The sequence below is a fragment of the Culex quinquefasciatus genome, chromosome 2 (assembly GCF_015732765.1).
Source record: "Culex quinquefasciatus strain JHB chromosome 2, VPISU_Cqui_1.0_pri_paternal, whole genome shotgun sequence".
NCBI lineage: Eukaryota > Metazoa > Arthropoda > Insecta > Diptera > Culicidae > Culex > Culex quinquefasciatus.
In genome coordinates this window covers 24,255,409-24,283,080 of record NC_051862.1, presented here as the reverse complement: position 1 = coordinate 24,283,080, position 27,672 = coordinate 24,255,409, and the positions used below count along the sequence as shown (strand labels likewise).

Below are 27,672 nucleotides of genomic sequence, written 5' to 3'. Positions count from 1 at the left end.
TCTTAACTCTCATGAAATGCTGCTCAAAATGCATACGATTCTAATCTTGACCAAAGATCTTCTGCCCAGCATCTATGAAGCTGTCATTCCTCGAGTGGGCTTATCTCTTCATCACGTCTGCCATGGCAACCCCGATAAGCTGGCAACCGCATCCATATGTCACTGTACATTTCTTCCATCACACACGCACGGGTATGACAGACAGTAATGCGTGAAAGTCTGGAATTTCCTCTCTGTGGAGATGAGTTGTTTGTCGGTTGCTGCTGACAACTCCGTGTGCGTATGTGGACGAAATTCTTGAGATTTTCCGACTGAAAGTGAGCAACCGGAGGAATCTCTTCTGGTTTCAAAGGGGATGGGAAGACCCAAGTTATTTGGATGGTCATTTTGCTAACCATAGAATGATGTTCCAGATGAAAGTTATGGCCTATCTACAATCACTTAGCTTAGAATAGTTAAGTAAAGTAAAACTTAGAAAATGTACACAACTTACGGCCGTCATCCACAATCAACTTAGAAAATTTGCTGGGCTGATATACGTTGCTATGCAGTTGTTTGTTTACCTTTGATATGGAAACGTCAACTTACCGTAGATTTTGCGGTTTTCCAAACCGTACGTCAAGTTTCTAATTTTATTCCTTTTCATTGTAGAAGATCAGATTCATTTCCATTGATTCAAACTCCTAAGCTAAGTTAAATTTTCTAAGTTAAGTGATTGTAGATAGGCCATTAAAGATTCGTAAAAGTGGCATCACTGACGTTAATGACAGCTGTCACAATTCGAAAAGAAGTTTGCAGTATTGCCAATCCCTGCTGAGTATCGAGAGTTGGTACAACAATTAAAACTGTAGCCAACATTCCTAGCCAGCGCATCCTTTGATCTGCGCTCGATTGCATTTTTCTGACAGCAGGCAGTGCCGCCGGTCATTTCCCCCATTTCTAACCTCTTCACCATCGCAAAAGCCACATTCCGAGGAATCCTACGATTCAATTAGCCGACTCTCGCCCACAAACGGTTTGTTTTGGCCCCTAAATTCAGGGGAAACCAATTAAAGCAAGCTCGCTATCGGGGTTTCGGTATCAAACGCTTTTTTCCCACATTAAGGTGAAACGGGAAGCCCCTTCTTTTGATTAAGGGGAACTGCCGTCGGCTAATGATTGCAACAATTTAGAACACGTCGGTCGCCACGTGGGGGAAGTGTCGATCGTCGCCACGTGCCGTACTTACCTTCTTTCCGAATAATTCCGGATTGTTACAAAACATAACGGAAGAGGGACTGAATGGGGGAGGTGAAACAATGGCGGATTATCTGTCAGATGCACACACACTTCCGTACGAGTTCAAAAATCTTCTTTTATCTTTTCGTGTGTTTTAAAGTTGGACAGACCGAACGTCATGTGCACATCCTTGCGAGGAACATATTTCCAAGTTTTTGAATGTTGCCAAAACTTGTTCCCCCAGACAGAACCCACAGTGTGTCCGGAGGGGCGGTCAAAAACTTTGACATGACTTACGGGGAATCTTTTTTGTATCGTTCTTGAACGGTTCTCTCCCGAAGGGTTGGGATAACATAAAACTGGCAGACAGTTATTTTTTTTTTGTTTTGTTTGCCAGAAGTTGAAACCTGCCATAAAAAGTTTTGTTGTTGTTTTCTTTCGTGAAATATGATACTTTTATTGGAGGAGAGAGAGGTCGATTGCGTCAAGAATCGGGATGAGGAAATTGATTTCGAAACGCTTGTCGCACCTTCAACTGTCATAGATGTCAGCAAGTGCAGCCATTATGGCGGTCATGCTATAAACATGTTGTGTTTCCTTTGTTTACAAACAGAGATCAAAATATGAACTTCTTCCAAGATCCAAGTATTCAAGCACATCGTGAGTGATTTTCAACGAGAGTGTACGCACATCACCCCAACAACTGTCATCGCGCGTTGCCATAATGGCCGCCGCCGTCGTCGGTTGCTGCAGCAGCAGCAAAAGTCCTCGAAATTCCGCATAACGATTAGATTAATCGTTTTGCAACTTCAATTCCAAGCGGAAAGCTAATTAAAGAGCGAGAAAATTTAATGTCACGCCGTGCAAAATTTATTACTGGCTACAAGGATGTTCTCCGGGGTTGCCCCGAGTAACCTGCAAGCAAATGGGGAATGAAAAAAGAAAAGTCAGACGACGACGACGACGACGACTGGTTGATGCCATAATAATGGGTGGAACTTTTCCAATTAAACAGCTCGTTAGAATGGGTAGAATATTTTCCCGTTTTTCGTTCCCCATCGTCTTGGGGTGTGACCTCCGCCGTTTGTCGTACAAGTCCCCAACCCGCACTTTTGGGTAGCCATGGAGCATCCGGCAAAAGGTAACACTTTTGCCGGTACGAGTGGAAACCGTTTTGTTGTTACTGTTTGCCGTGAAAAGCCACTCCAAGGCGAAAAGGTGAATTTTGTGCGATTGTTGCAAAAGTTTGTAACGGAGATGCACTTCGTGTTCAGAGGTTGACAATGTTGCATTGTGCTGATCAATAGCAGTTGTTTGCACTGGCATTATGTTTCTGTTGGGTATTGAATGAATATTTACTTAAATTCAAGAAATTTGGAAGAGGAACAAAAATAGGAAAACTTAAATATTACCAAAATAAACCAGTTTTTCAATAAAGCTTTTGCTTTTTTCATGCATTTTCTAGAACTTTTTTTCTCACAAATAGGTACAGTCATCCCACATATTCGGAACGGTTTCCAGATCGTCCAATGTTCAAAAAATCATAGAAAATCGATAATTGAACTTAATGACTCGCTTTTACCTTCATTTGAAAGCTTTTCTTGCGATCTTTTGAATGCTGTATCGAACACCTGCAAATTTTAACTTTTATATGAAGTTTTTGAAGAATTACTTTGACCCTTGAAATCCACAAATTCGGAACACTTTTTTCTTACGAATGTAAACAAACTTTGGATCTCTCCAGGAGTACATATTAGTTATCAAATAATGACTTTACACACTGAAACCAATGAAACTCAAGCTTAGTGATGTTTTATACATGATTTAATAACTTTTTTTGTGAAAATATCAGTTAAATTCAGGTGTTCCACAATTGTGGGAGGCACAATAACATTCCACAATTATGAAACAGGCCATTTGGAGGCAGTGTTTTGCTGCTCTGGACAAAATAGTCTTGGAATGAAGTTTTTTGTTCAAAAAGTACTACTTTTACTAGTGAAATAGCAAGATAATGTCCAAATGAAGGTTCTAAAAATAGTAAGATCGACAGAAAAGATACTTTTGGCATGCTATTGACAAACTATCATAAAAGTGTTCCGAATTTGTGGGTGTTCCGAATATGTGGGATGACTGTATTACCTTTCATTTTCTAAAAAGGTTTGTGTCTTTGATAGACAAAGATTCCTGAAATAGCCTGATGATTTTATCTTGGTTTAGTGATATTTCGACGCTAACATTTCAAAAAGCTTCATGAACAAACCATGCGCTTTGAGAAAACGCATTTGAATGTTGAGCATTATTTTTCAATCCCATTTTAATATAAAACCAAAAGAAGATGTTCTAATGATAACAAACGATGAAAAACGTTGTTTTTATTGATACTTGACCATCAATTTCCAATAAAACATTATTGCCGTCATTATATTTAAGAAAAACAAACATAACTTCTTTTGAAATCACAAACGTCTATATCACCCTGCTGCTGTCATTTGGAGGGAGCGCTTTGTTATGATTCGTTTTTCTTCACCGAATGCACATGGCGCCTTTTGCAAGTTTCGTTGGCAAACGTACATGGCGTCTTTTTCATGATGCTTTTTTCTCGTCGCAAGGTTCATGTCTGGAGTTTTTTTTTAAAAAAAAAGGTCCAACAAACCAAATTTTCAGTATTTACTTTTTGGGTGTTTTTTAATACCCCTGACTCAAGGCGGTTTCAAAAACACCCAAGAAGCAAAAACTGAAAATTTGGTTTATTGGACCTTTTCCAAAAAAAAACTCCAGATGTAGTCTTTTATTTCACAGGCTGACAGGGCTATTTAAACAGGGACTGCTGATGCCAGAAATTTTGTTTATGTTAATTTATTTAAAATCATTATTAAACAGACCTTACTGAAGTAACTTTTGCTCATTTTGGTGGAGAGGTAATCAATTAGGAGTGCTTTGGGAATATGCAATAACCCAGAAAGTTTCAAAATGTACATGATGCTTTTTGAAATGTTGCCGTCGATTTCAATATTCTTTCAAATGATTTATTTTTGTTTCAGTAAAATGTTGGTTAGTTATTCCCTTTTTCAAATATAGTTTTATGAGATGTTTTTCCCTAAGACATGTTTGATTACATTTTTTGAAATATATTTTTCTTTATTTAAATAAAAAAAAAATTGTGAGTTTTCCATGTGTTCAAATATGAGCAGTTCTTTGAAAAGTTCAAAAACATGCTTTGTGGAAATTTCATTCAAATCTGAACTGTTTTTGTAATTTTATCTCTGTCCGTCTAAAACTTACTTTTTCAATGTTCTTTTAATTTGTTATTTAGACGTTTTCAAAAATGGCAAGTTCCTTTTGATTATTCGACCTTTTGTCATACAATCTTGAACATTCATGAAAATAAGCAGTTAAAAAAACAAAAAAAATCAGGAAAAATTGCATGTTTCGGCAACATTTAAACTGAATATGAAACAAAATAAAGGTATTTGTTTAAATTTCAATCTGAAAACCTTGTAGTGAATCAAATATTATTGTCATTACAAAGAACCATGTCACAAGCCAACCCTAGATTTATTAACAGAGTGCGGACATTTTTTTATAATCGACTATATTGTTAAAATTTATTTTGTTTTGACCAAATGCAAACTCTATTGGATTTGATTAGAAAATATAACGTTCTTAAAAATACGCTCAAAGTAAGGGTTAAAACAAGGGTTGAAATAACTATTAGAAATTTGAATCTCTTCTATAAAAACTTTAAAGAACATGTGTAAAAAAGGATTTTTGTTAAACCTTATCATCTTTTTAAATTTTCCTTTCTGCTCATGATTGATAAAATATTAAAAACATAATTAGAATTTGCTTTTGTTATAATTTTAAAAAAATGATCTTAATTTTTATTTGCAGAGCGCAGAAAGGCTGGTGGAAATTGAAATAAGGGTAATTTTTATATCTAAAATTTTATTTTGTTTTACTTAAATAATTATTGTTTTTCTTCATACTAAAGATGCTGGAAAAAATAAATGCAAAAATCTGCTGTAAAGGAGATATTATACTACGGCACAAACTCGCACATTTTGACAGTTTGTCAGTTTGTTGCCGTTGTTTGTTCGCCAACATTTGTTTGCAGAAACGTCAGCTTTCATACATTTTTTTGCGAGTTTGTCGAAAACAAGTTTTTGAGTTTGGCAAACTGTCAAACACAAAAAAGTACGAGTTTGTTTGTTTGCCATAGTCTACTCCCCCAGTTTTTTTTTTTTGATTTCCAATTCTCATTAAAAATTTAAGAAAATGACACTAAATTATCGTCTGAATAGCAGTTTTTTCGTTGTCTCACTATGTCCCATTTGTCGGGAGTCGGTGATAAAGTTGCAGATGTGATTGCCTCTCAAAACAGTCGGCTTTAAAAAAAAAAAATGTTGCAAAATGTGTTTTTTAGTGTAGGCAAGCTTTGTGGAAACAATCAAATTCTATTTAAGTCGAGAATTTCAACTAGATTTTAAAAGATAATGTTCCCAAAAATAAGAGTTAAACCTCAATTAAATTTTGTCGGCCTAATTTTCATCGCCAACTAAGACTCTTGTTGAATTATTTTTATTTGGCATCTTGAGGCATAAAGTGTTTAAAAAATCAAGTTTTCACCATAAAATAACGACAAAAATATCAAATTATTGTAAAAGTTCATTCTGCAGTTAATCACTTCATTGATACTTTTTTTAAAAAGTTTTTCGAAAAATACCCTAGATCGGTTGGTTATCAAAAAATAATTAAATATTTCAACAAACAAAAAACTTCAAGATCCCACCTCAAACCTCCACGTGGTCCTTTGAAGCGTATCTTTTTTCACGCGCGCGCATGCACGGATTCTCTTCTCTCCTCCACCACACAAAAAAAAGATCTTCTCTTCGCCGTCAGCAGCGCCTCCTGGATGTCATTCGCGCTCTTTCTTCCCCTCTCGCGCGTTTGACAGCACAACACACGCACACCAGCGCGCATTCGGCTCCAGCGCACCACCACAACAGCACAGACAATTGGATTTTTTAATTGTTGGTTTATTTATCAAAATCTTTACTGAATTTATTGATTTTACAAAGTTAATTTAAGCAAATTTGACAGTTGATTGAAACAGTTTATTCGTTATTACTCTTAAAATTTGTTTTGTGCACGCGGTTCTCACAAAAATTGCATCAATGAAAGTAGAAAATTAATTTTCGAAAATAAAACATTCACAGATTCCCACCCACTTGTCTGTGACGCCACGGTTTGACAGCTCGCCCAGTGGAATCATCATTTTAGCCACGTCTTTCGCGATTTTCGGTTTGCTTCATGTCGGTACGGAATTCGGGGCTCGGTTTTATCGGAAAATAGTTTGTGAAACGGCAGAAATCATACCAAAATGGTTAGTTTGGCGCGGGGGGAACCGATTGCGGCCGGAGTTCCGGCTTGGGCCGGTGTTTTGTGCGGTGAAAAGTGGTGACGAAATTTGGCTGGTTCATTCTTACTTTTTTTTTCGTGGCTGATTTGCCCTGCTGGAAGTTTGGTGGCCGCTGAAGGCCGATTTGTGTGCTGCGGGGGGGAGAGAAAACGGTTCCAGAAGGTGGATGATTCGCGTTGGGCACATTTGGTGTAGCTCAAGTTTTCAGAAAAAGTGCCTCAAGGTTCAAAAATCAAAATCTGCGAAATCAATCAAAAAGGAGAGAAGAAAACTGCCGGAACATTGGTTGGAAGAAGTGGGCTCCCCTCCCTGAGTTGGAACCGGGTGAAGAAGTGTCGGGGGTGGCGGCGGCAACGGCGACGAGCTGAATAATGATGATGTTGACGGCGGTGATAAGCCAAGTGGAAGGCGATTCCGGGCGGAATTTTTCCAGTCGGAAGGAACCAGCTGACTCTCGGAGGGGGGTTTTCGGTTTTCGAGAGAAAAGGGCGTGTAAAACGAGGACCAATTTTTGTTTGGTGACTATTGAGAAAAAAGAAAATAATCAAATTTAAGTGAAAATCTGTTTTAAATTTTAGAAATTTCGCAAATCGTTACACCTGAGATACATTTTTACTATTTTGCATTTTTGCCGATGTCCGACGGCTTTCTGCGCAAGATTGGTGGCAAAAATCGTTTACCGACGGGATGTTGCGATGAATAATTATTGGTCTATTCTGAATCAAATGTTTGTTTGGCCATTCATTTGAAGAACTCTGATTCATTAATTTATTAAACAAGTGTTTTGTTATGACAAGGGAACCGCTTTAGGGACAACAGTCAAACATGTCAAACAAATTTACAAAATACCGCTCAAAACCACCAAAAAATCCGCATAACAAATTTATTTCCATAAATGTCTATATTAAACATGCCCCCTTTAACCAAACCACGCAGCCACTCCGACTGGACATCAAGAGGCGGCTCACGTCCCGCTCGGACCGCGTCAAGTCGGTGGACCTGCACCCGACGGAACCATGGATGCTGTGCGCGCTCTACAACGGCCACGTCCACGTCATGAACTACGAAAACCAGCAGCTGGTCAAGGACTTTGAGGTTTGTGACATTCCGGTGCGGTGCGCGCGCTTCGTCGCCCGCAAGAACTGGATCATCACCGGGTCGGACGACATGCAGGTGCGCGTGTTCAACTACAACACGCTCGAGAAGGTGCACGCCTTCGAGGCCCACACGGACTATGTCCGCGCGATAGCGGTCCACCCGACACAGCCGCTCATCCTGACCAGCAGCGACGACATGCTGATCAAGCTGTGGAACTGGGAGAAGATGTGGTCGATGCAGCGGGTCTTCGAGGGACACACCCACTACGTCATGCAGATCGTGTTCAACCCCAAGGACAACAACACATTCGCCAGTGCCTCGCTGGACCGGACGGTCAAAGTGTGGCAACTGGGTTCAAACGTGGCCAACTTCACCCTCGAGGGACACGAAAAGGGCGTCAACTGCGTGGATTACTACCACGGTGGGGACAAACCGTACCTGATTTCCGGTGCGGACGATCGGCTCGTCAAAATCTGGGACTATCAGAACAAAACGTGCGTCCAAACGCTGGAAGGGCACGCCCAGAACGTGTCGGCGGTTTCGTTCCACCCGGAGCTGCCGATCGTGCTGACCGGGTCGGAGGACGGCACGATCCGGATCTGGCACTCGGGGACGTACCGGCTGGAGACGTCGCTGAATTACGGTTTCGAACGGGTGTGGGCGATCGCCGGCATGCGGGGCACGAACAACGTCGCGTTAGGGTGAGTAGACTGGACTATTTTTACTGATTTGTTTTACTGTTGTCTGCAAAGTTGATTTTAAATCGCTCTTCGAATTGATGGAAGTAAGTTGCTTTACAAAACTGTTCAATCATTGCAACAATTTTGTTCCAAACTTATTTTATCAAAAATCTTCCAAATTTAAAACATACTAAAACCACAGACAAAATGACGTAAATCATTGTTACCGAAATCCGTCAACCATCAAAAAAGATAAAATTCGCTAGCAACTAGCTCAATCTGGTGGTCAATATTAGAATTAAGATTTAGGCAAATCTCTAGAATTTCGCATATAGAATATCTTGTAGATCGTTCGAAACTTTTTCCATCGTTTCCTTATGTCCATGTAAGCCATTTTGCTTTATTCATTTCTTCGTACAAGCCTCCATACAAATTTGGGGGCTGTCCATATGAAAGTTTTCTGTAAGCATTCGAAAATCGAAAATCTTGTTGAAAAATTTAGCCTAAAAATGGCTTTAACTCAAAAACAAAAACTTGATCAAAATTGTACAAAAGTCATCTTTGATTTAGAATTCAATTTTAAATCTAAAATTGATTTTTTGGTTATATTGTGCTTTATTGATACTTAAAAAAAACATATCAAAAAATGAATCAAATTTTTAACACCAAATCGATTAGAAAATCCATTCTCGAGATACAGATTTTCCAATTTTTCATAACACTTTTCTATGGACAGCCCCCAAATTTGTATGAAGACTTGTATGAAGAAATATATGATACAAAATGGCTACATTATTTGGAAATATAGAAATATGAAGTCCTAGAGAACTGCAAAGTACAGATTTTTTTCAAAAAAGTTTATTATTTAAGATTGAAAATCGAATCAATTACTGCAATGCAATGCAAAAAGTCGTTCTTCTCAAAATTTAAACTAAAGGCGGCCTTATCTAAGCAACTAGCAGTCCGTTTACTAAGTTTTCAAAGGAAAAGTGCTGAAAATTTCTCGGCTTTTGAACTTATTTAACTTATTTTTCCTGTCATTTTCAAGCTTACAAAATCTGGACCGGGACCGTGGTGTAGGGGTAAGCGTGATTGCCTCTCACCCAGTCGGCCTGGGTTCGATCCCAGAAGGTCCCGGTGGCAAATTTCGAGACGAGATTTGTCTGATCACGCCTTCCGTCGGACGGGAAGTAAATGTTGGCCCCGGACTAACCTAAAAAAAAGGTTAGGTCGTTAGCTCAGTCCAGGTGTAGGAGTCGTCTCCCTGGGTCCTGTCCTGGTGGAGTCGCTGGTAGGCAGTTGGACTAACAATCCAAAGGTCGTCAGTTCGAATCCCGGTGTGGATGGAAGCTAAGGTGTAAAAAGAGGTTTGCAATTGCCTCAACAATCAAGCCTTCGGACACCTAGTTTCGAGTAGGAATCTCGCAATCGAGAACGCCAAGGCAATGCTGTAGAGCGAATAATTTGATTTGATTTTTTGAAAATCTGGCAGCAAAAAGTATCATAAAATGCTTTATAAATTAGGCTGGTGCCAATTTTATTCAAAGTTTTTGTCACTTCCCCTTCAAATTCGGCCCGAAAAATCAAGGGACAAACGTAATATTTTTTCAAAAATGGTCGAATTTTCAATGGAAATTTAATTGCAATCAACTGATACCAATTTAAAATGCATTCTCCTGTGTTTAGAATCATTATTAGCATGTTTGTGTCAAAAATCTATCTTTTTTTATGTTCAGTACCGTAAAACGTTTTTTAGCTGCTTTTTTTCATCAGATCTTACATATTTTGAAAGCTAATGATTGTTAAACTACCGAACTGGTGTAAAATGCATTTTAAAACACTTGTTATATCAATTTATATATTTTTCTATTTTTTTTGCCTCCTAAAGAGACTTATACAATGTATTTGCAATAATTACAAATCAATTCTACAAGTTTTCAAAAATAAATAAATAATTTTAAGCATTTTGGATTTTTGGGTTTGAAATAAAATTGGCCTGATGAGTTAAAAACAAAACCAAAGTGTTAACATTCGGGATTGTCCTACTATAATATTCATTAGTACACTCCCTACCTACCCTCCGATAATCCGATTGATAGCAAACCAATTGAAAAATAAAAAATAAATACGAAATGACACATAGTAATGTTTACCCCAAATCACACACCTTGTGCCTTTTCCTTTTTCGTTAGTTTTTGTAGTAAAAAAACTTTTTGTGTCATAAAAAGAACATTTCAGAATTGTTATGTTTAATATAACTTTTCTACACCATTCTATCACACAATTACCAAAATAACCACTGAATTTTTCATTATTTAAAACAAAATGAAAGGACCCATAATGAGCATTCAAGTATTCAAAAAAAAACGTAAATGTGAAAAAGCATACAATTTTTGCTTGGTTTGATACCCATATTGCAAATTTTGAAAATTTTAGTATTTTCGAAAAAAAAACTGTATTTTGTGAAAATTTTTGTATTTAAAAAACTCTAATGATGTGAAAGATAAGTGCAGTGCTTCTGAGGACGCGCAGTCCTGTTTTTTCGTGATAATTTTCGTCTCTTTTGTGTCGCTGTTTGTGTTCCGATTATGTTCCACCAGTCTTGCACTGGATGGTTGTTTATGTGCAAAGTGAAGAAAAAAATCAGGATTGTGCCTGAATGAATGCTGAGTGAAGGGACGCGTTGGTTGGGGGAAATTATTCAATTATGGTTGTGTTTGTGTGCAAAGTGAAAAAAGCAAAAAAAATGAAAAAATAAGAAAAAAACAAATCAGGATTGTGAGATGGATTTTTGCGGTCTTCTATGATGAATCCTGACCAAACACTCTATCCTACTAACAAGTTTTCAGGTTCCTGGCGCTCGTGGGGTGTAAGCACAGAGTAAATCAGCTGCCCTAGTAGCAACCTGCTCTAACTAACATTCCCGTCCCTTAAAACCGAGATCTACAAACTGACATGGCGGGCGCCGTTGGTGGCCAATGACTGTTACCTATTCGCAACTGATCTTGTTTTGGCAATCATAGTTTTTTATCTTTTCAGCGCATTCATACATGCTGTTGATAAGGGAAATACCACTTGATAATCGAAGCCTATGATAAGTAGTGCTGAAAGGATATTACGGTTCTGTTCAGCAACAGAGAAGGACAACCATGGGTGGTCTATCATGCTCATGCTCATGCTTAAAAAACTCTAATGATGTGAAAATACAAAATTTCGCTTCGGTTGATATCCATATTTCAAATTTGAGTATTTTCAAAACATACGGTATTTTGTGAAAGTTTTTATATTTTCAAAAAAAATATCTATGAGGTGAAATAGCATACAAAATTTCGCTTCGTTAGATACCCATACTGCAAGTTTTAATAATTTGAGTATTTTCGAAAAAAACGGGATTTTGTTAAAATTTTAGTATTTTCCAAAAAAAAACAACGTTAATAAGGTGAAAAGGCATACCAAATTTCGCTTCGATTGATATCCATATTGCACATTTTTAAAATTTAAGTATCTTTGAAAAAAAGGGATTTTGTGAAATTTTTAGTTTTAACAAAAAAACTCGAATGAAGTTGAAAAGCATACAAAATTTCGCTTCGTTTTGTACCCATATTGCAAATTATGAAAAATTGAGTACTTTAGAAAAATACGGTGTTTTTTGAACAATGTTGAGTATTTATACTTTGAAACTTACTACATTTTCAAAAAAATATAATCTCCTTTCCTCTAACTTTCCCACATTTATTAGCTATTTCGCATTTTTTTCCTTCTCTGTCCAATTCGTTCTCCTTAGTACCAGTAAACTCTCTCCCCATTTTGAACAAATCAGCTGTTGAAAGGTAGTCTATATCTCAGCTCAGGATAACATCTGCACCAATGTAATTGTTAAAACAACCTAATAATATGAAATGAAACGGAAAAATATATTCTCATTGAAAGCATTAAAAATTTAACATGATATGGTTGAATTAAGTCGATTTTAGAATAATTTAAAAAAATGAGTTACCGTCCATCAGATTTATCGAAATAACGATAACAATTGATTATCATTATCGTCCCGATGATAACGATAAACATTATCGTTATCGTTAGACGATTTTGAGAAAGAAATGTTTGGCTCGAGTTCTTCAAAAAGTTTTTAGAGATGCAAGCATATTTTTAAGTATTGTATTATATTCATATAATATTTGTCATGTTCGAAAATTTGCAACTGACAAAAACGTGATTCGCATAACTGTCCCGGGGTCCACATTCGCCCTACACTGCCCGTGTTCGCATAAATGTCCCATATACAAAAACAGCAAGCTGAGAAAAACGCATTTCTGGAGTTTTTTTTTTTTTTGAAAAGGTCCAATAAACCAAATTTCCAGTTTTTGCTTTTTGGGTGTTTTTAGAACCGCCTTGAGTCTTACTTTACTTTACTTTTACTGCTCGTACAACCTCCGGGTCATGAGCTGTCTCCAGATGCGCTGCCACTGGACTCGGTCCTGGGCTGCTACTCTCCAATTCCGCTGCGGAACTCCCACACTTTCCAGATCTTCCTCCACTTGGTTCAACCACCGTGCACGTTGCGCCCCCCTCCGCCGCGTTCCAGCCGGCTCCGAATTAAACACCAACTTCACCGGATTGATAGTCTGGTTCGGTTGGCGCGCATCCAGCGCGTCCGGCATTCTTGCGACGTGTCCGGCCCACCGGATTCGGCCAGCCTTGGCGACCTTCCGAATACTTGGCTTGCCGTAGAGTTGCGCCAGCTCGTGGTTCATCCTTCTCCTCCATACAGTGTTCTCACGCACGCCGCCAAAGATCGTCCTAAGCACTCGTCGCTCGAAAACTTCAAGCGCTTGCAGGTCCTCCTCGAGCATCGTCCACGTCTCGTGCCCGTAGAGGACGACGGGTCTTATCAGCGTTTCGTACATGGTACACTTTGTACGCCGGGAAAGGTGACCAGACCGTAAGGTCTTGTGGAGTCCGTAGTAGGCACGACTACCGGTGATGATGCGCCTCCGAATTTCTCTGCTGCAGTTGTTGTCCGACGTAACCAACGATCCGAGGTACACAAACTCCTCCACAACCTCGAACTCGTCGCCGTCGATCGTCACGCTCGGTCCTATGCGAGTCCTAAGGGACTCGGTTCCTCCTGCCAGCAGATACTTCGTCTTCACAACGTTCACCTTCAATCCAACCTTATCCGCTTCCCGCTTCAATTCGGTGTACCGCCTGGCCACCTCCTCGAACGTTCTGCCGACAATGTTCATGTCGTCGGCATAGCAGATGAACTGGCTGGATCGGTTGATAATCGTGCCCCGCATGTTGAAGCCCGCCCGCCTCATTACACCTTCAAGCCCAATGTTGAAACAGAGGCCGGAGATACCGTCGCCTTGTCGCAGTTCCTTGCGCGATTCGATCGGGTCGGACATCGCTCCCGAAATCTTCACGCTGCACCGCGCCCCGTCCATCGTCGATTTCACCAGTCTGATCAGCTTCCCGGGAAAGCCGTTCTCGTACATGATCTTCCATAGCTCTTCGCGATCGACCGAGTCTTACGCGGCTTTGAAATCGATGAATAGGTGGTGCGTCGGGATCTGGTACTCGCGACACTTTTGGAGGATTTGGCGTAGCAAAAAGATTTGGTCCGTCGTCGATTTCCCCTCCACAAAACCGGCTTGGTACGTCCCAACGAAATCCTTTGCTCGCTCCGACAGACGACAGAAAATGATCTGAGACAGCACTTTGTAGGCCGCGTTGAGAATAGTGATACCGCCTTGAGTCAGAGGTATTAAAAAACACCCAAAAAGCAAAAAATGAAAATTTGGTTTATTGGTCCTTTTAAAAAAAAACTCCAGATTTGAAGTTTGTCCCATACATAAGGCTACGTTTTAAGTTTTCGCGAAAAAACTGGATTTCCTCTTGATTTCTAGAACAAAGTACTGGATGTTATAGGCTTTTCTGAAAGAGCACGCGATTTTGAACAAAACTGCATCAATAACTCAAAAGCGATGAAAATGCATTTGGGACATTTATGCGATCAGGGGCAGTTACAGTATGTAAAAAACGTTACTTAATCCACCTTAAGGTGGTTGGTGCCTTCCTAACATTCATGTTGTATTTTGGGTTGTATTTTCAAATTAATTTAAGATTTTGTTTTATTTTTTTTATTATTTTTTTTTTATTTAATTTTTTTTTATTCAATTTTTTATAATTATTGTTTTGACCAGAACAGCAATTTTCAATTTGTTTTAACCAGTCTTCCCGAAACGCGCGCACACCGTACACGCCGTACAAGTTTTCAGTGCAGATGAACCTCAAACACACCAGGCCATCATGTTCGAGTTCTCCCCGCACGGCGCACTCAAGTTTACACGCGGTGTAAACACGGGGTGCACACCTCGGGTACAACGCCGTGCGAGCGAAGAGCGTATAAAGAGACGAAAAAATGACTGCTTCTCACTCTCTCTATGGCAAACACTGTAGCGTGACTGCAGCGGAGAATGAAACACCACTTTACAGCAGAGGGAGCGTGAGGGAAATATTTTTGTCTCTTTTTTGCGTCGTCGGCCTGCACGGGGTTTGTACCCGAGGTGCAAGGTTCGGTTTAAACTTGAGGTTCGTGTACGGGTACAGCCTGTACACGGCAGAGTTTAAAAGGGGGGGGGGGCTGTAATTGAATTTAAAAGTGCTGATATGCCAACTTTAGGTGCACGACGGAATTGCATGCTGTCCCCCAAGTCTTAGTAAAAAATGTCTTATGAGTTGTATATGTCAGTAAAAAGTTCGTGTAAATCTTTGTCGAGACAGAATGATGTATTCAGCAACATAATTAATACAGACTTTTTCCAGAAGAGACGCAGACACTGCTTGAACAATGAGGCAACCGGGCGATATGCATGCTGCGCGACTCTCGCGCGTAAGCAAAAAGACCCGGCCTTTGAAGTTAGGCAAAAATCACCCTTTTTAGCAGCTACAAAAAAACTTTTTCATGGCATAACTTTAAAAGTACTTCACTAAACAGAATAAAATTTAATAGGGTCTGAGTGGACCCCAAAACGAACAGAATAAGACGGATCCGGCCAAAATCGGTTCAGCCAGTTCTGAGATAATCGTGTGGAAAATAAATCATGTCTACACACATCCCCACAGACATTTGTTCAAATTTTGGTTCTGAGTCGATAGGTATACGTGAAGGTATATCTGAGAGGTGAATTTAAGAAGTTCATTTTTCGAGTGATTTTATAGCCTTGCCTCAGTGAGGTGAGGAAGGCAAAAAGTATTTACACCCCTTGGGCACTATGCGCATTTTGTGATGAAACATGTAAACAAATTAAAGTATGACAGAAACCTAGTACTACGTTTTGTTCAGAAACTCATGCCGAACATTGCTACAAAAAGCACATGAAAAGATGATTTCTATAAAAAGTTATATAAAAAATACTGTTACAAAAATTAAAAAAGGTGCAAAAAAAGGTTGTACACCTTTCGAAAAATTAACATAAATAAATTTATTTGTTGACAAATCACCATAAATCCAGTATCCCAACTCCAAATAGGCATCCTTGACTGATTAAAAAAATAATTTGGATTGAATATAAAGTTTACTAACTACTTAGTATAAATTCTATATAAAACTTATCTAAACTTAATTTTGCAAACTTTTAATTTAACTAAATGTCGATATATTACTATACCATAGAATTGCTAAATAAACATTTTGGAGTGGGTATAACACCGTTTTGGGGGTCTTTGTATCGATAGAATAGATTTTCGTTGGAATTTCGCACCAACCCGGAATTACGTCGTCGGAAAATCCGCCGGCATCCGAACCGGTCCACAATTGTGGCATCGGAAAGGGCATAAAATTTCCGATCTTTTGATACCCAAGCATATAGGTTTTCTATAAAACCTTTTTTGACCCTTTAATTTTTAGGATTGTTTTAGTTTTTTCACTAGTCAAAGTTGCCATTTTCATCAACATACTCTATTTCAAGAAGAAAATTTAGGTTGGTTTTCTTCGAACAAAGAATTGTTTCGAATTTGTTATCAGATCACGGGTAAATCTTCGAAATGATTTTTCGACCATCGGGCGACTTTTAAACTATTTTGAACTTGTGTGATGATTGAAATCGTATCAAAAACGATTGACTTATAAAAAGAATCTAAAAATCTCTAATAATTCCCTTTCTATCTCTTTCTCCCCTCCCTGGCAGCTACGACGAGGGTTCGATCATCATCAAGGTGGGCCGCGAGGAACCGGCCATGTCGATGGACGTCAACGGGGGCAAAATCGTGTGGGCGCGCCACTCGGAGATGCAGCAGGTTAACCTGAAGGCCCTGCCGGAAGGTAAGTGTCATCCGCTTTCCCCCTTCACCAATTCATATTTACAGTAGAGAGCAAGGACAACATTTGGATTGTTTTTTTGAGGGGGGGATTTTTTTCAGTTTTGGAAGGGGTTTTGGAAAGGGAAAATTCCCATGATACTTATTCCTCGGATAGCGCCAACAACAGGCAGAGTATCAGACAAGTAAATGGAAAGCTCACTGATGTATGCTTTTACGTTGATTAAAAGAGACTTGGGGCAGACGACCTTTTGCTGGCTGCTCATTTGGGATGCAACCGGAAACAAAATGTGTCATTTTTGTTCGTCCCGCAGTTCCGGACTGTCTATGGCGCAAGGGTTGACGTGGATGTCGCCAAACAATCTTTTATCGAATGCAACGAGTCATTAGCGAGATTAATGTCGGGTTCGAATGGGAATATGAAACATTTTTTGTATAATTCCCATGAGTTGTTACAAATCTTGAACAAAGTTGGTTGATGTGAACCAAAAATTGGTCTTGGACACGGTTCGCAAATCACACCAAAGCTCGTGCCACCCGAAAGAAGTCACCTCTTCCACGTTAGCCACTCACGTTGCCTTGCTTTATCCCCTTTTGGCGAAGTCTTTAGCATACGCGGTGTGGTGGAGAGACCGACCCCCTCCCCTTGATGTGTGTGCATAATGGAATATAAAGAAGCGATTCTAATCTTTGCGCTTACAAGAAGTGTTATTCGGTTCCGCTTTCTGGACGCTGTGCAGCGAAACCTGCCCCAACGTCGTCGTGTACAAGAGTGCTGGCTGGCTTTTGGGCACTGGTGGTGGTATATTATTAGTTGGGCAACTCAGGCCATGCGAATCAAAACAACGACGGGGACGACGCGTTGTTCCTGGGGGACCACTACAGTTATGGCGTTGGAAGATCGACTACCCCGGTGGCAAAAAAGAAGTTTATTATAATTGTGATACATATGCTAAAGTGGGGAGAAGCTCGTGTGGGAAGTGCAATACGATAATGATAGACTGGAAGTAAGATCATATTCTTGAGGTTGTGTAAATTAGCTACTACAACTGTTGTGATAGTACTTAATCGTTGCGGAAAGGGCGTTTGTTATAACCTTGAAAATATGTTCTGTTTTGACTAAATCATGTACTCATTTATTATTAATTGACCGGCCAGCTCTTTTTCTTTTAAATGATTTTTTTTAAGCTAAAGCAAAACATCATTTCTAAGACGTGAATACAAAATACAGCACTTATTCGGTAACTAGTCTGAACGTAAAATGACGAGGGGACCACCGATGCACAATATTTTCTCTACATGTAATAACAACTAAACTAAACATTTTCCACCAAAATTATGACCGTTAGGGTACATGGACCTATTTTCGGCCTACTAAGCAAAGCGTGGCCATTTTAGGCAGTCTTCTTAGCAATATAAAAGTTTTGTGGCTTATTTTAGTGAATAATTTTCTACGTTTTCGATGTAAAAAGTAAACTTAAGTTGTTTTTTTTTTGTAATCTGCTTCATGTTTTAAAAGAGCTGAAACCATTTATTTTGGACGTTTTCAAATTATTTGTATTGTAACCAGCAGAAAATTTCACAAAAGTTTATTTTTTAACATTGAAAATTGAACCAAAAATTTTTCGAGGCATCAGTGGAAAAATGAGGGATCACGATTTGACACAGAGAAAAACTCATTTTACACGAAGTAGGGGAGTGTGGGGTAATTTGGACACCCTAAGGAAATTGCTTTGTCACGGGCTGTATGGATATTTTAAAGAAATGTGGATGACACCAGAGAATAATAGAGACCATATTTGATGGAAAAATTTCAGTCATTTCGATAAATTTTGAAGAAAAACCCATTTTTATCAAAAGGTGTCCAAATTACCCCCATATTTTGTGTTAGGGGAAATATGAACACCCCTATGGGGTAATTTGGACATGCCTTGTGGGGTAATATGGACATACCTTGTGGGGTAATATGAACAATTTTTGAGGGGTAATTTGGACACATGTTGAAGAATAAGTTTAACATTTGATTTTTTGAGCATGTTTTTTATCCTTCAACCTGATTTTGTTATTGCTTTATATTTTGAAGTGTTGTTTTGCTCACAATATTTCATCAAATGTTTAAATAATGATTTTGTGATAGAACTATAATTCAATAGGAAGATAACAAATAGTTCAGTGTAGTATACATAATTTAATCATTAATACTGAATGATTTAAACATTGATTCTGGATTAGGCACAAGTATAGTTTTTAGTGATTAAGGTATCGTTTACGTTTATATAAATCAATCTTTATATAGAATTTATTAGGCTGAAAATATATTTTTTTTTTAATTTTACATTCTGTAGCCCTTCAAAAAAAATTAGAAATGTCATTAATTAGAAATTAGAAATGTCAAAGAAATTAATTAAAAGCAATCAACATTAAAGTCTTGTTGAACGCCAAATGTACAGTAATCAGATTTTCATCAATTCCAATATTGGAATAAATTTATCTAAATTAAAAAATAGGGGTTTTGTGAAAGTTCTCATTGCTCACATTCCTTTTTGATTGTTTTGACATATTAAATCCCTCTAAATTCATCTAAATCGCTTTAAAAACTCATCCAACCATAAAAATTACTTTTTTGTTGCCTGTTACTCAAATTTATTTACAATGCTTACTTTTCATATTTCTCTAATTGTAACTTGAAATTAAACAAAAGTTTGAAAACAATTTTTTTATTTATTGAATATGATTTTTGCATCAATTAACCCCTCGGTCATTTTGGTTTGTTTTGGTTTTTTGACGTTAGTCTGCTTTTTAACTGGGCTACGGCCCAGTTACACCCATACCAAAAATCATGACTTTTTGAGTTCCAAATCCCACTTTTCATACGATTTTTTCAGTTCAACCCATATAACCATTTTTATGGTTGAAGTACCTGAACTCAAAAAATCGTATGAAAAGTGGGATTTGGAACTCAAAAAATCATGATTTTTGGTAAGGGTGTAACTGGGCCGTAGCCCAGTTAAAAAGCAGACTAACGTCAAAAAACCAAAACAAACCAAAATGACCGAGGGGTACCCCAGTTAAAAAGCAGCCCAGTTACCGAACAACTACTGTATTTCGAAAATGTTCAACAAATTTTAAAAGGAAACTAGAAAGATATTGAAAAAAATATAAATATTAAAAAATTAAAAAAAAAACAGAGATTAAATGATTTAAACATTTTTAATTTATGATGTTTTTTTTATTCGACCGTAAAAAATACATTTTTTGATATTGCGCATTTTGCACTTTGCTAGAGTCTTGCGCAATTATTTTCATCACAGTGAAAAAATACCAATATTTTCACTTTAAAAAAATTTATATTCAAAAATACAAAAAATATTAGTTTTTAATTCTAAAACATGATAAGGCCGTTGCAAATATTTTTTGAAGTTAATGTCCCTCGACTCTGACCAAAGTCGACGGGTGCAAAAAATAAAAAAAAGTATGAAAATTGAAATTACGAGCCATGGTTTCAACATTTTATTGAAAAAAGTGTTTTAAAATGCATAATTAGTTTCCAAAATATCTAAGTATGGACGAAAATTTTATTTTTTGCGAAACATAAAATTTTTGCAGTACTGTACATTGGAATTTCATAAAAAATCAAAACATTTCGAAACAAGCCCAAATAATGCATTTTAGATTGTTTTCAATTAATTAGACTTCTATTTTCATGGAAATTTTGAAGTTTTTTGAGAAAAAAATTATTTGTCCCTTGATTTTTCAGAGGAAATTATTAAGGAAGCGACATAAGCTTTGAAAAATGTTCGCAACGCCCTAAAAAATTTCAAAAAAAAATCAAAAATTCTAAAATTACAAAATATAAAAAAAAACAAAACTCTACAAATGAAAAATTTAAACATAAACAAAATAAAAAACCAAAAATTCAAAATTCCAAGCTTTTTATACTCTGAAATTCTAATATTTATAAATTCAAATTCATCATTCTTAAATTCTGGAATCCTAAAATTTATAAATTCAATTTATAACAAAATAATCATTTTGAAACCAGGAATTCAAAAAAAAACTTAACATTGAAATGTTAATATTTTATTCAAAAATTCGGAAATTCTCAATTTGTTAAATTCTTAAATTCTTAAATACTAAAATTCTTAAATTCTTAAATTCTCAAATTCTTAAATTCTTAAATACTTAAATTCTTAAATTCTTAAATTCTTAAATTCTTAAATTCTTAAATTCTTAAATTCTTAAATTCTTAAATTCTTAAATTCTTAAATTCTTAAATTCTTAAATTCTTAAATTCTTAAATTCTTAAATTCTTAAATTCTTAAATTCTTAAATTCTTAAATTCTTAAATTCTTAAATTCTTAAATTCTTAAATTCTTAAATTCTTAAATTCTTAAATTCTTAAATTCTTAAATTCTTAAATTCTTAAATTCTTAAATTCTTAAATTCTTAAATTCTTAAATTCTTAAATTCTTAAATTCTTAAATTCTTAAATTCTTAAATTCTTAAATTCTTAAATTCTTGAATTCTTAAATTCTTAAAATTCCTCAATTCTTAAATTTTTAAATTCTTAATTTTTTTAATTCTTAAATTCTTAAATTCTCAAATTTTTCAATATTTTTTTTAGTCTTACCTTAAAGTTAGTTCGATTTTTTAGTGAATACTTATATTATTATTATGATTTTATTTAATAACAAAAAAAAAAATGTTTTTATGAAACCCTCTTGTTTGGTTGTCGCAAATTTATTTTTTTATTATGGCGCGGATTTTTTTGTGACTTTTCTGTACCCTAAACCTTTAAATATTTTGTTACGGATGATGGGGCAAAAGCACAATCATCAATCAAAGTTAAATATCTATTTTCTTTTCACCAGGCACAGAAATCAAGGACGGCGAACGGCTACCGGTGGCCGTCAAGGACATGGGCGCCTGCGAAATCTACCCCCAGACGATCGCTCACAACCCGAATGGACGGTACGACATTCCTAGATTTTGTCCAAAATCAAACTTTACCCTTGCTTTCTCAAACTCTTTCTCGCCAGCTTCGTGGTGGTTTGCGGTGACGGCGAGTACATCATCTACACGTCGATGGCGTTGCGCAACAAGGCGTTCGGCTCGGCCCAGGAGTTTGTGTGGGCCTCGGAGAACTCGGAGTACGCGGTGCGCGAATCCAGCGGCACCGTCAAGCTGTTCCGCAACTTTAAGGAGCGCAAGAGCTTCACGCCCGACTACGGCGCCGAAGGTTGGTCACATTTGGAGTTGTTTTGTTATTTGCTTTTAGCAGATTTAAAATAGTTACTTACGCTTGGATTTGTCTCTCTTTTACTTGTCTCATTTTGTCCACGTTCCACATGCTAACCAAACATTACCAAAAACTCACACAACTAATCCGCACTAATCCGTAGAAGGTACTTGTCCTAGGATCTTTTGATCTTTTCTTTTCGAAATTATCAACAAAATAAGCCATTAATAATTTTCAAACCAACTTTTCGCAGGAATTTTCGGTGGACAACTGCTCGGAGTCAAGACGTCGTCCGGACTGTCTTTCTACGACTGGGAAAACCTGGAGCTCATCAGACGAATTGAGGTTCAACCAAGGTAATTCAATTACGACCAAACTCCCAAATACAACATTCAAGACGTAAATCTGATTGCTTCCAGAAATATCTTCTGGAACGAGTCCGGCACGCTCGTCTGTCTGGCCAACGAGGACTCGTACTTCATCCTGCAGGTCGACATCGGCATGATCCAGACGGCGCTCGCCACCAAGCAGCAGCTCAGCGAGGACGGCATCGAGGAGGCGTTTGAGGTGAAGAGTTGAAAAAAAAAATCTTTCAGAAAAAGAGTTGACCAAAAATTTCGTCTTTAGGTTCTGGGTGAGGTGAACGAATCGGTCCGAACTGGGCTCTGGGTTGGGGATTGCTTCATCTATACCAACTCGGTGAACCGGATCAACTACTACGTCGGCGGGGAGATTGTGACGATTTCCCACCTGGACCGAACGATGTATCTGCTGGGCTACGTGCCGAAGGACAATCGGTAAGTTCTGAAAAAAATCTTTCTTCATTTTTTAATTTATGCAAGCAAAAATGTTGCAAATAGAGTTACCTCAAAATTGTTGCACAGCTCGTAAAAAAACAAAATATGCAAATATATGCTATGATTTTGACAACATTTGGGTATTTACTATTCAAAAAATAGTCAGTCGTTTAAAATTAATTTCAAGGTTATGTTTTACTTTGTCATTCGAAAAAAAAAAACAATTTTAAACATTTTTTTCATTTGAGTATTGCAATTGTTTTGATAATATGTTTTATGTAATCTAACGATGAAAGCATGCTGGAAAGTCTCTTGTGGTTAGATTACGCCCCACTTTTGTTGTTATGTAGTATTAATAACTGCCATACATCCGAGAACACCCGAACATGTGGTAGAAAAATAATGCGACCAGCCCTACTGCGCTGTGCTTACGGCAGAGCGCATTCAGAGATTGGATCACATTTCACAGAATCTACCGGGGAGGAAGGATGCGTGGACATACCGTACCATATACGTTGATAATTTGTCTTGCAACAAAAAAATGCGATTTTTAAAATTATTTGGGCACAGAACAACATTTTTTGTTGACCTATTTGTGTACCAATCAAACATTATTTGTGCTTTTGTTTCTTAAAAAAAAAAGTATGGCGATTGTCCACGCTCCATACAAAAAAAGATTTTTTTGTATGGACAATTGTCCACGAAGAGGGGGGGGGGGTTTGAGATTCCCTAAAAAGTGTCCACGTGGTTTATGGATGGTCCCTACAAAAAAATACTTTTTTTTTCATTTTTTGGTATGTTTTAGAGGACATCAAATGCCAACTTTTCAGAAATTTCCAGGTTGTGCAAAAAGTTTTTGACCGAGTTATAAATTTTTGAATCAATACTGATTTTTTCAAAAAATCAAAATATTGGTCGCAAAAAATTTTCAACTTAATTTTTCGATGTAAAATCAAATTTGCAATCAAAAAGTACTTTAGAGAAATTTTGATAAAGTGCATCGTTTTCAATTTTTAGGTAAGTTTTTTGAAAGGCTGAGAAAATTCTCTTAATTTTGTTTTTTTGAACTTTGTTGATACGACCCTTAGTTGCTGAGATATTGCCATGCAAAAGTTTAAAAACATGAAAATTGATGTTTTCCAAGTCCAAACAACCCACAATTTTCTAACGTCGGTATTTCAGCAACTAATGGTCCGATTTACAATGTTAAAGTATGAAACATTCGTAAAATTTTCCGATCTTTTCGAAAACAATACTTTTAATTTTTTTTAATCAAGACTAACATTTCAAATGGGCCAAATATTCAATATTATTAAAACGGAGATTCGCGGCGAGAACTCGAGAGAGAGAAATTTTTCTCGCGAGAGCGCGAGAAAACCAACACTGCTTTTTGGACTTCAAAGTTCCTACTACTGGAACAGCCTCCTCAAGTTTAATTTTGGTTATTAATTAGTTTTTCTCAGTCTCACCTCACATTTTCCAACATGCGATATCTCGGAAACTATTAGCTCGATTGCCAATGCTATAAAATAATACTTTTGTAAAGTTTAAGCAACCAGCAGTACGGTTAACAAAGTTCTTTCAGCTTTTTTGGCAGGAGTGCTTATTTATGATGTGTTTTTAAATTAGAGAAAAAACTGAACATTTTTCAATAAAAATGTGCACTTTATCAAAAAAAGTATCAAGAAATTTTCGATTGCAAAATTGACGCCTGTTTTAGTTCCAATACATAAAAAAATCACGAAAAAAAAACTTTTTTCGGGAAATCAGCTACAAGCCAAAAAAAACAGGATTTTTTCCGTGTCTCTTTTTTTGAAAAGTCATAACCTTCAACTTTGCCGAACACATAAAATCGATCAGAAAATCACTTCTCAAGATACAGGTTTTCGAGTATTCACATGTATGTTAATTTTGTTTCACCAGCCCGCAAATTGTAAGGAGCAGTGCTTACGAAATTTCGACTTTGTTTGTGATAGGCGACAGAACACGTCTTCACCACGACAACCTGATTTTGATCGTTTCACACACAAACGAATTAGTGCTACGCAAAGTCACTCCCACGGTCATTAACATCCCTCTAGAAATACATTCGCTCAGGGAACGGTCGTTTAACATTTTACCAAGATTCCGATCATCTCTCCCATGATCGCATTCAACTGACTGCTGTCACCACGCAGCAAACACAAACAGAGAGTGTGAGAGAGAGAAAAAAACGAGAGAAAGAGAAAAAGAGAAAAAGTTGTTTCCTTCATTGGTTCACCCATACAAGTCTCCATACAATTTTGGCTGCTGTCCATACAAAAATGGTATGTAAATATTCAAACAGCTGTAACTTTTGAGTGAATTTTCTGATCAATTTGGTGTCTTCGGCAAAGTTGTAGGTATTGTTGGGGACTTTTGAGAAAAAAATAGGTACACGGAAAAAAATAAGGCGCTTTAAGAAAGAGAAACACGAAAATTGAAGTTTTCTTAATCTAACCAAAATAACCCACCATTTTCTAATGACGATATCTCAGCAACTAATGGTCCGATTATCAAGTTTTACAAAACAAGTTTGTTTAAATAGTGAAAATTTGCAAATTCGATGGAGTTGGAAGCGATTGCCTAACCTGCCAAACATAGGGGAACTATACCCTTTCTCAGCCTATTTCTATTATCGGCCTATCAGCACTTTGATCATGAATTACAGCTTTCATAAAGTGTTTTTGACGGTTCCAAAGCAATAAATAGCTCAAACAAAAGTGAGCAAGCAACTCTCCATTGTTGATACATCTAAAAATGTTGATTTTATGGCGGAAAACGGCAAAAGTGATGAGAATTGGTCGAACGGCTTAGAGTGATTAAAATGGGCATATTTCCCCTAATATGAGAGTTTTCCCTAATCACGCTGAACCAAATTTTGAATAACATAAAACACAAATCCTAACAGCAACTTTCCCTCTCCAACAGCCTCTACCTCGGCGACAAGGAGCTCAACGTGACCAGTTTCGCGCTGCTACTCTCTGTGCTGGAGTACCAAACCGCGGTCATGCGGCGGGACTTTGAAACCGCGGACCGCGTCCTGCCCACCATCCCGAAGGAGCACCGCACCCGGGTGGCGCACTTCCTCGAGAAGCAAGGTTTCAAACAGCAAGCGCTGCAGGTTTCCACCGATCCGGAGCACCGGTTCGATCTGGCGCTGCAAATCGGCGACCTGGACACGGCCCTGGTGCTGGCCCGCGAGTCGGACAGCCCGCAAAAGTGGTCCCAGCTGGCGAGTATCGCCACCAGCAAGAACAAGTTCGACCTGGTCAAGGAGTGCCTCACGAATGCGAACGACTTTGGCGGGTTGCTGCTGCTGGCCACGAGTTCCGGTATGGAGGAGGATGGGAAGATTCGCGTAGGTTCTTGAAACTAAAGTGGTCAATCTCTTTTCAGGTGACTCCAACATGCTGCGGAATCTGGGCGAAAACGGCGTCTCGCAGGGCAAATTCAACATCTCCTTCCTGTCGATGTTTCTGCTCGGCGACCTGGAGAAGTGTTTGGAGATTCTGATCCAAACCAACCGGATACCGGAAGCGGCGTTCTTTGCCAGGTACCATCTCACTAAACAACCTCGCGAATTTGCCCCGAAATAACCGAGACATTTTCCCCATCTTTCCAGAACTTACCTGCCCAACAAAATCTCGTACGTGCTCGACATCTGGCGAACGGAGCTGGCCAAGATTAACGAGAAGGCCGGCCAAAGCCTGGCGGACCCGCAGCAGTACGAAAACCTCTTCCCCGGCTTCTACGACGCGGTCAAGACGCAGCAGTTCCTGCTGCCGGAACGCACCACCGTGCTGCCAGCCTCGGCGGCCATCAACGTAAGTGTCATCGTCACCATAGCAACGAAGCAAAACAAAAACGCACTATTTTTTTCGTTGAATTCACTCGTAAATTTTCGAATTTTATTGGTTCTAATTTTGGACCCCCCCAGCCGCGTACGTTTAAAAATCCCCCGTGAAGCACCTAGTGCCGGCTGCGGCTACGCCGCCGACGGGAACCTCCCCGGGAACGCGATCGGCGGGTAGTGCCACGTGATGCGGATCGCCTGCGGGAACGGGACCGGCGACGTGGTGCGGCGGCCATTCCTCCCATCGCGGACCGGCGCCGACGGCGGGCGGCATCCGTGGGCTCGCCGAGTTGGTCCTGCCAAGCGGAGGGGGATTTTAAGGACCGATCCAGGGGTTGGGTTGAACTATGTACTTACCAGCCGTTGGTCCATGACTTCAAAGCTTGTGCAACTTTGGATTGAATTTGGTGGTGTTGAAAAGAGCTTCTTCTTCCAAACAGGCTGTCTTGAAAGTTGATCGGGAGCAAAAAGAGCTTCCGGTTGCTTTGAAGGCTCGAACGGGTTTGAAATTTTCGTTCGGTTGGACGGAAAACCAGTTTGCTTTGATTGAATTTAAATTTGTGACGAAAGAATTTCACTTCAGTGGATGAAGGCACTTTCCCCCTTCAGGAAAACTTGGAAATTCGAATTTTCGAAGGATTATCTCATGGGTAGCTTTGTGATTATGTTGTTGTTTATTTTATTTAGTGATTATGATTTCTACAAATTTATTTATTCAAAATGTTTTATTTTGTATAAATAATAAATTTATCAAATCCTTTCATAACAGTTTGAAATTATTTATTTATTTTTTTTTTCAATTAGTGTTTATTAGATTTTACCAGTTCTGCTCCAGGATGCCACATTTGCAATAAATTAAAGAATAATTAGGGAATGCCAGGGCGATGTTTTAGAACGAACGATTTGATTTTAAATCATTTTTAGAAATAACTTGACCTACTTTTCGAATAGCGTCGTGAACACCCCTATATTCATGTTTTATGTACACCGGTTAGAAACATGCTGAAACCCCATTTGCATTTTTA

General features: G+C 38.1%; 2 protein-coding genes across 5 annotated transcripts in view; one reads left to right on the top strand and one right to left on the bottom strand.

Annotated features, from left to right (window-relative positions):
- The window catches only part of LOC6035878 (coatomer subunit beta'), a 157,604-nt gene that overhangs the window by 122,937 nt on the left and 6,995 nt on the right, over nucleotides 1-27,672 (top strand). For 2 of the 4 annotated variants that reach the window (XM_038252518.1, XM_038252519.1), the window contains exons 4-14: nucleotides 7,574-8,436; nucleotides 16,608-16,741; nucleotides 21,609-21,708; nucleotides 21,777-21,976; nucleotides 22,140-22,142; nucleotides 22,230-22,332; nucleotides 22,396-22,543; nucleotides 22,604-22,773; nucleotides 25,723-26,126; nucleotides 26,191-26,347; nucleotides 26,417-26,618. In XM_038252518.1, coding sequence (XP_038108446.1) covers nucleotides 7,574-8,436; nucleotides 16,608-16,741; nucleotides 21,609-21,708; nucleotides 21,777-21,976; nucleotides 22,140-22,142; nucleotides 22,230-22,332; nucleotides 22,396-22,543; nucleotides 22,604-22,773; nucleotides 25,723-26,126; nucleotides 26,191-26,347; nucleotides 26,417-26,618 — 2,484 coding nt within the window. Of the gene's footprint in view, nucleotides 1-6,450; nucleotides 6,602-7,573; nucleotides 8,437-16,607; nucleotides 16,742-21,608; nucleotides 21,709-21,776; nucleotides 21,977-22,139; nucleotides 22,143-22,229; nucleotides 22,333-22,395; nucleotides 22,544-22,603; nucleotides 22,774-25,722; nucleotides 26,127-26,190; nucleotides 26,348-26,416; nucleotides 26,619-27,672 lie in introns of those variants that run through there. The other 2 variants (XM_038252522.1, XM_038252521.1) reach the window with 2 other exon arrangements.
- LOC119766773 (sperm protamine P1-like) lies at nucleotides 26,699-27,187 on the bottom strand. Its single transcript, XM_038252523.1, has 2 exons — nucleotides 27,005-27,187; nucleotides 26,699-26,943 (listed from the first exon to the last, which is right to left on the bottom strand). Exons 1-2 carry the CDS (start codon nucleotides 27,017-27,019, stop codon nucleotides 26,764-26,766), a joined length of 195 nt encoding a protein of 64 aa, XP_038108451.1. The 5' UTR covers nucleotides 27,020-27,187; the 3' UTR covers nucleotides 26,699-26,763.